Source organism: Peromyscus maniculatus, chromosome 15, assembly GCF_049852395.1.
Source record: "Peromyscus maniculatus bairdii isolate BWxNUB_F1_BW_parent chromosome 15, HU_Pman_BW_mat_3.1, whole genome shotgun sequence".
Taxonomy (NCBI): Eukaryota; Metazoa; Chordata; class Mammalia; order Rodentia; family Cricetidae; genus Peromyscus; species Peromyscus maniculatus.
In genome coordinates, this window is record NC_134866.1 from 75,434,630 (window position 1) to 75,443,111 (window position 8,482).

The 8,482-nt window shown below is 38.7% G+C and overlaps 1 protein-coding gene across 2 annotated transcripts in view; it reads left to right on the forward strand.

The window, feature by feature from the left end:
* The window catches only part of Cert1 (ceramide transporter 1), a 111,651-nt gene extending 103,868 nt beyond the window's left edge, over positions 1 to 7,783 (forward strand). For both annotated transcript variants that reach the window (XM_006985752.4, XM_006985753.4), the window contains 3 exons: positions 509 to 638; positions 1,417 to 1,553; positions 4,701 to 7,783. In XM_006985752.4, coding sequence (XP_006985814.1) covers positions 509 to 638; positions 1,417 to 1,544 — 258 coding nt within the window. In that variant the 3' untranslated portion in view covers positions 1,545 to 1,553; positions 4,701 to 7,783. The remainder of the gene's footprint in view (positions 1 to 508; positions 639 to 1,416; positions 1,554 to 4,700) is intronic.
* The last annotated feature ends 699 nt before the right edge of the window (positions 7,784 to 8,482 follow it).

The window sequence follows — 8,482 nt, forward strand, 5'->3', positions numbered from 1 at the left end:
CACTAGAGCTGCTTAGCTTTCCTTCTGAGTTTGGTAGTCCAAGTAGCTTGCTTCTTAAAGTTATCTCTTAGGCCATTACTAACTACTGCAAACCTGTCGTTTCTACTTTGATTATAGGACCATTTAGTACTTTGGAAGAAGGAAAAGCCTGGTGTCTATCAATTTGACATATGTTAATTGGTGATTGCAAGATTTTAAATGGGGGCTGGAAAGGTGACTTAGCAGTTAAGAACACTGAGTGCTCTTACAAGGGACCCAGGTTCAACTCATAGCACTGATATGGTGGCTCACAACCATCTGTAACTTGTATCAGGGGACCTGACATCCTCTCTGACCTCTGGGCACTGTACACACAATGTGCACATAAAGTAAAAGTATGCATCAGTTACTTTAAGGAAGTTATACTGGACACTTAATAACAAAGTTTAAACTAATGCAATAATAGGACAACAGGGATTATATAAGGAATAGTCCACAAGCTGATGCTAGTTTGTGTGTGTTTTGACAGCTGAACAATCGATGTGTCCGTGCCAAAATCAATGTTGCTATGATTTGTCAAACCTTAGTAAGCCCACCAGAGGGAAACCAGGAGATAAGCAGAGACAACATTCTGTGCAAGATTACGTATGTAGCTAATGGTATGTATTTCTTGTTTGTTTGTTCTAATTGATAATGTGCAGGCTCTTGACCCATCATCTACAAAAAAAAAAAAAAAAACTAATTTACTAATCTCTAAGCTGAAGATAATATTATATAGAATTGTGTAAAGATGTTGAAAGTCTGTGTGTGAATTTCTATCTTAGAGCTAGTATATGAGAATTTTTTTAAAGTTATGACTGGGTACATAAATTTTAAAACTTCCTGTATAGGTCACTATTTCATATATCCCTGGCTTTAAGAGGCATTTTATTATATAGCTGCCTGGTAGAGTGTATTTATAATTAGAAGTAGAAACAAGAGTGGGAAAATTACTTAATTTGACCTTTAGTTTTCTGAATCTTGTCAGCAATCTTGACTAGCTTCCAGTGTCATTACTTCCTTTCAGCTCAGTGCTGGGCAAGCCTTTCTGTCACTTGTGTTGGCTCTTACTGCGCCTGTCCTGCACCTGCATCCTGATGCAGCCCTTCTAATCACACACATCCAAATGCCTGTCACCACTACTCAAGTGTTAGTTAGCACTTAGTGACAGCAGAGGCTGGTAGGCCAACAGCTTTCAGTGTTGCTCTATTAATGTTCCGTGGTGTTAGGGAGAATCAAGGCTATTTTAGAAAGGTGACCCAGCCTCTTACCACCTGAAGGGGTGGCACTGGGTGACAAATAGTTCCAGATCCAGAAATGTTAGCTGTTCCATCACGGGGACTTCACATGGAGATGGAGAACTGCGTCTTAATTGTTTTAACTTCCCTTTGTTTACAGTGAACCCAGGAGGATGGGCACCAGCCTCGGTGTTAAGAGCAGTGGCAAAACGAGAATATCCTAAATTTCTAAAACGTTTTACTTCTTACGTCCAAGAAAAAACTGCAGGAAAACCGATTCTGTTTTAGTATGAACAGGTACGGAGGCTCTGATAACCTTGTTAACTAGCAGGTTGTAAATTTACTCTGCAGATAGTGAATTTAGTTAGTTATTGGAAGGAGAAGTTAAAAATGTTTTATGTTCCCAAGTAGAGGATTGTAGTCGGTGGTCTTTAACGCTTATTAATTTTTCTACTAATATTAAAGAAATATCCATTACATTATAGAATACAAGAAGTACCAACTCCCATGTGTTACTCTTTCCCAGAAACTACTTTTTGCATGTGTTCTTCCAGACTTGTACATAATCCTCTATACTAAAGGTCAAGAGTGTGTGTGTGTGTGTGTGTGTGTGTGTGTGTGTGTGTGTACTGATGTACTGATATGAGGTGGTTTCTCAGTCATGTGCACAGTGCAAATGACAGAGGTCAGTTTTGGGCATCCTACTCGTTTTAAGACAGTGGTCTCACTATGCAGCCCTGGCTGGCCTGAAGTTCCTATGTAGGTGAGGCTAGCCTCAAACTCAGAGATCCATCTGCCTTTGCTATAATGAGTCTTTCTCTGTCCTGCCAGCCAGCTCCCAAATAATGACACAGACTTATTAATTATGAAAGCTCAGTCTATAGCGTAGGCTTATTCTAACTAGCTCTTATATCTTAAGTTAATATATTAATTTTTTCATCTACGTTCTGCCACGTGGTTTAACCTACTGCTATTTCAGCTAGCAATCGCAAGTCCGCAGTTGCTAGCCTGCTTCTCTAGCAGAAGCCTGGCTGCTCAGGTCACAGCCTGGCAGGAATTCTGTTCCTCAGGCACCTGCTCTCGCTGCCTCTAAAGGTAGCTTTCACTAAAATCTCTATCATTCTATTTATAAATAAGACTCAAGAGTCAAAGGCTGGGGTAACGTCTCCCAGCTCAGAGAGCTGGCTCACAATTAGCTAACCTTCCCTTCTTGCTGGAATCTCAGAAAGACTTGTGCTTTTGCTTCACCAAACCAGGAAAACCTGCACCACTCCAAACCCCACCCTACTACTTCTCTCTGTCTCTCCGGGATGCCCTCTGAGGCTCTATGATTGCTTTCTGTCAACTAATTACTAACTCAGCCTCCTGACCCAAGGTTTGTTTTATTTAATCAATGCAAATGCAAACTTGGGGTTCACAGTGTGATCGAATACCCCCCAACTGTCTATACCCATTTTTACTGTACCTGTTTAAAGGTTTTCTTGGTCTGGACCAGTTTATTGTGCACCTGCAGCCTTCTCTGACCACGAGACAAACCTTCAGTGATCACACCAGCAGCCACGTGGTTCTGGCGGCTGGCTCTGCCCGGCTTGGTTTCCTTAGAGCCTCACCTCATGCCAGTGGGTTTCCAGCCCCAGCTCTGGAAGCTGCTGTGTCCACTGTGCAGCAGGCGTTTATCTAGCACACAGCTGCTCAAGTGTTCTGCTGCATAGCAAGGCCTCTTAAAAGAGCCATACTTCTGTATGCTGAGCCTACCCAAGAGACCCCATTCTCAGGCCCTATGTGAATATTCAAGCCTCCACTTGGCTTGCCATATGTAAGCACGTCTTTCTCTGTCCCACTACCCAGCTCACAAACAATAACACAGAAACTTAATTATGAAAGCTTGGTCTATAGCTTAGGCTTGTTCTAACTAGCTCTTACATCTTAAATTAACCCAAAATTTTTCATCTGTGTTCTACCACATGGCTTTTTACCTTTCTTTCATTCTGTACCTCTGACTTGTTCTGAGTCTCTGGCATCTCCTCTGAGTGCCTAGATTCCTCCCCAGTTCCTCTCTTTGCCCAGAAATCCCACCTGTTCTCCCTGTCTATTGGCTGTTTGGCTTTTTATTAAACCACTCACAGTGACGCATCTTTACACAGTGTAATCAGATATCTGGAAGCACTCTGCCTCCTGAATGAGTGTCCAAACTAAAGGAATGTGCCACTACTCCTGCCAGTTTCCTGTTTTTTTGAAGCAGTGCCTTTGAACCTAGAGCTCGGTGGGGACAGCCAGCCCCAGGGGTCCTCCCATCAGCACTACCAGCACTAGGAATGCAGGTGCCTGCAACAGTCCCTCTTTTTACTTGGTGCCACTGATCCAGACTCGGGTTCTCATGAGTACCGTACTGACTGGGCTATTTCCCCAGCCCCTGAAAAGAATAATTATTAAGCATTTAAAATAAACATGCTAGGACAGTCGTAGCATTTGCCTCCAGAGTGCTGGGTTCAGAGCAGTGTTTCATTGACTTGACTATACATGTATAGAATGGAAATAAGTAAAGTCCTTTTTTAAATCTCTGATGTAGGAAGTAATATTGTTTGTAGATAAATGTATATATACAGGAATATCACTGAGAAGATGTACTGTCCTACATTTGACCCTGGCTCTCTTAAATCCAATTTGAGCATGATGTTTCCAAAATCCAAAGTCAAGCCCTAACATACATTAAACATCCTTATTAACCTTACATGGCTTCCTTTTCACAATAATTATGGAAGGTATTTTTAGTGGGTCCTAGTATTGAAAGCTTAGGAAAACTAACAGTTTTAATTCTGGTAGTGTGGGAGTCAATGTTTGGAATGTGCTTTCAAGAGTTGATGATAGTTGATCAAAACTCCTGGACCAGAGGTTTGAGCATATTTATTTTTTTTTAATAAGACAGACACTACCCACACACGCACATAACTTAAGTAAAATTATCAAGTTCTTGAAAATAGTATTGTAGTTTCTACCTAAAGCTGAGAGGAAAACAATGCTCTCCATATATTTTTCCCCCATAACTTTCAAAAGATCCCTTTGTATTTTCTGTTGCTTGCAGAGAATAAATTTGCAAATATATAAGGTCAATAATTCCACATTCACAAGGATGAAAATACTTTAAAGATAATTGATTATTACGCCGGGCGGTGTTGGCGCACGCCTTTAATCCCAGCACTCGGGAGGCAGAGACAGGCAGATCTTTGTAGCCTGGGCTACAGTGTGAGTTCCAGGAAAGGCACAAAGCTACACAGAGAAACCCTGTCTTGAAAAAAAACAAAAATAATAAATAATAATAATAGTAATTGATTATAGAGATTCTTTTTTTTCTCCATGAACTTGGAGGGTAGGAGGCATCTATTTTGGTAGTCTTCATGCTTTGCTAATACATTGCATTTTATGTGCCATTGTTTTCTCCTACAGTGACTGAAGCAAGGCTGTGTGACATTCCATGTTGGAGAAAGAAAGCAAAAAGTTGACTGCTCTAAGCTGGAACACAGGATCTACAGCCTTGTCTGTGGCCCAGGAAGAAACATGGCAATAGTAAAGCTGGGTATCTAACACTAGCCATCTCCTGCTAGATCTCCTCGCTCAGCGTGTAACTATAAATACATGTAAAATCACATGTACATGGCTATATTTTTATTTGCTTGCTCCTAGGAGAGAAGAAAATTAACTTTGAATTACAACTAGGAATTAATTGCTTTAATTTTTGGGAACTTTTTCAGAATTTTTTATTTACCACAGTCCAGCCTAAGATCCTCAGTTGTATCAGGTTTTGTGCACAAAAGAAAAGCACAGAAGTTGAATGCATCTGAGGCATGTGCTCTCTGTGCACCAAATATTCAGATGGGCTTCTACAGGCCTACAGTCTGCATCTGTGTCCGGAAGTTTTTTACTTTTTGCTTTGTATAATCATAGAATCTATTGCTGCTGATTTCTATAAGGATTCATGTTGTGTGTCTCTTCATAACTGAGGACTGTCGATGACCTGTGATTTTTGCCTTTTCTATAGTCTTACTCCCATGAAGAACATTGGTTCTGATGGAGAAAGAATGAAAAGCTTTATTTTCTCCCCCAGATATCTTTATATTTTTATTATATATTTTAGTTGTGTACTATGTGATACTAACTTTTTTCAGTTTGTTACAAACACAATTTGGTAATTCCTAAGTTGGTTCTGCCTGCCTCCAGTCAGAAACATCTGTACATCTCTTGTGGGTATAAGTACTTTATAATACAATGGTCAGGATAAAATGAGTTCATATTTTTCCTGAAATTTGTAAGAGAATATATGGTATTACTTGTTAAACCAAATCAGACTGTTTGAATTTGACATTTGATTTAATATTCTAATATTCTGTAACAAATACATTAGTTTTTCTAGCTTGGTTCACTTTAAATGATATATCGCAAGGTATACATAGAAAATCTGAGCGGTTCTCCCATTTGCCTCTTGGTCATCAATTTCAGCAGAACAGTACAATTCCACACTATTCAAACTGAAATGCTATCTTTAGTTGCTATAAGAAGCTAACGTGTAAAATACCTGACTTAGTTGTAGTCCTGTGAAAAACTTTGAAGCATGGGGTTGAGGCAAGGAATGGTCCTCACTGAAGGTGAGATGACTGCCCACTTCAGACTCTTCATTGTGTTTACAGCAGATGTATTTATGTAGATCAGAGGCATCTCTAGCTGTTTTTCTGGCGTGTTCCTCTCCCTAGAAACACAAAAATCAGACCCCTTTTGTAAAGCAGAAAGTCATGTCATGTAAAACATGACCTGTATATATTCCATACGGAAATGGAATCTAAATGATAAATGCAAGGTGTGATAATTTAATGATGGGATTAGTCTGATCAGTTAATATGCACAATCCTGGAAGTGAATTACTTGCATCAGATAGAAAGATATTTATTACTCTGTACAGAGAGAAAAGTACATATAAAACTAGAGCTTACATTACATGCACGCAGTTTCATGTCCCATAAATCTTTTATATTTTTTAATTTACCTTTCTCTAAATGATGTGCATGGAATATGCCTTATTACAGAAATGCTATTCATAATTTGACTCTGTGGAAAAGTGCCTATATGGTGGTAATGCTAGGAAGGCAAGGTAGACAGTTTATCATACCAGTTTACATCACCAGTTAACATTTTATATTGTGATGTTTAAAAAAAGAAAAGTTTATACCTCAAATGTGTACTTTATTTTACAATCAGCTGTGGGGTTGGGACGGGAGAACCGGGAGGGCTGGGAGGGAAAGTTTATTTGCCGTAGGCACTGGTGGGAATCTTTAAAAAATTAAAAAATAAAAAAAAAAGACCAACTCTCTATGCCCACTATAGATCTTCCTCTGTTTGCATTTCTGGTCACTATGATGAACCAGACCAGTAACTCTTTCATAACTAAATTGGATAGCTTTATTTTACAAAGATATGCAAAGTTTCTGAAGCAGTGTCTGAATCTAATTATCACCTATTACATTTGCACTAAATGTGGTGATATGCTTTTACAATTTACTCTGTAAATAAAATGTTACACTGAAAATGTTTGTATTTAAAAAAAAGATAAGAAATGATACATTTTACCTATCAGTTATTATACTCGTACTTCATTGGAGTTAATCCTGCCCAATCAGATTTAGAACTGAGTTCAGAAATACTGAGTGTATTTAAAATAAAAAATTTAAAAAGTCAAAGTTAGGCAGAGCACTGATCATTTTATAATATTCAGGCCCTCAAGAATTACTTTCATTTGGCTAATTCCTACATACTGAATATTTACGATGTTTCTTCATACATGGGTATTTCTCTTTACCTAAGCCCCCATTCCAGGCGCTCCCCCCCCAAAAAAAAAAAACACAAGCCCCTGTGCTCCATTCCCCTGGATTGTTTTTGCTCTGTAGACACCTGAAAAATGTTGGTGATGTGGGGGAATTTGTCCCTGCGTGTGAGTGAACAGGATGAGAAAGCAGAATGTGCCCCTTGGGATTGAGGACTCCATATTTGAGGTGGAAAAACTTGATTGTGTTACTACAGGAGGAGCAGCAGAGGAAAGAAGAGAGTACCCAAGAGATGTGTGAGGAGGAAATAAGAAAAAGGAAACTTGGCCTTCTCATCTGTTTGTTTTCATGACTAATTTCTACACCTATACAGTATCAGTGTCGATTGCTACTGAGAATTTAGCTGGGCTGGGCTGGTCAATTGTGAAATTGTGCTGGTTATCTTTAAGCTTATCAGTTATTTGTCCCATCAGACACTTTACCAGTGTTCAGTCCAGGCTGTACAGATGATGTATTTGGATGTTGTCATTGTTCATCTACAGACTCAAAACATAATCATTTTAAAGTACCTTGGGAGTGTGTAGAGTGTAACTATAATAGCTTTATGATTCTGATGATGTTTTTTAAAAAAAAATAAAAGATGGATCTTCCATGTTACAATCACAAAATTAAAACCAGTATTTAAAAGTGGAGAAGTATTAAAATATTATGGACAAATATGCTTGTTCGCTTGATTTGTTTTCCTTAACTCCAAGGTACTGTCTTAGATAATTTTCTGGGTAGTTTTAAAAGTTTTCTGGAATTATTCCAATTCAGTAATCCTATTTGTAACCCCATTATGGATCCAGAAACCTGTGAGGTAACAGCCTAATTTTTGTTAGCAAGTCAAAACAGGCATGTGCTAAAGGTAAGTATTCTGTCAGTCTTCTGTCATATATGGTATGTATATTTGTAATGGATTACAATTGAAGTGAATTTATTATGAATTATACTTTAAAGTGTTATTGCTAGAGAGTGAAGCCATATACAGTTTCTGAGTTTCTAAACTGGAAGTACAGCACCTGTGAGTCACACATGTAATGTGTATTCATCCATGTGCTCTTAACCATGAATGCATAATTTCTCATTTATTTAAAAAATACCAGCTCTGCTTGCTGCAGTTCTAAAAACAACCCTCATGGGAAGTGGAGACTTTTAGTATACTCATTGGAGTCTCTCTTTGACTGTGTTGAAAAGCACTGGATGCATATCATCTCTAGTGTTTAGAGTGTTAGCAGTGTGATCTGTTAATATAAGTCAACTCCCTGATTTGGGATAGTGATCACACTGTTTGGCCTCTCTCTTGAGCTGACTCTTCAGCTGATTTCCCACATCTCCAATATTCTGGTATCTCCACAACAACATAGTCTTCACCTT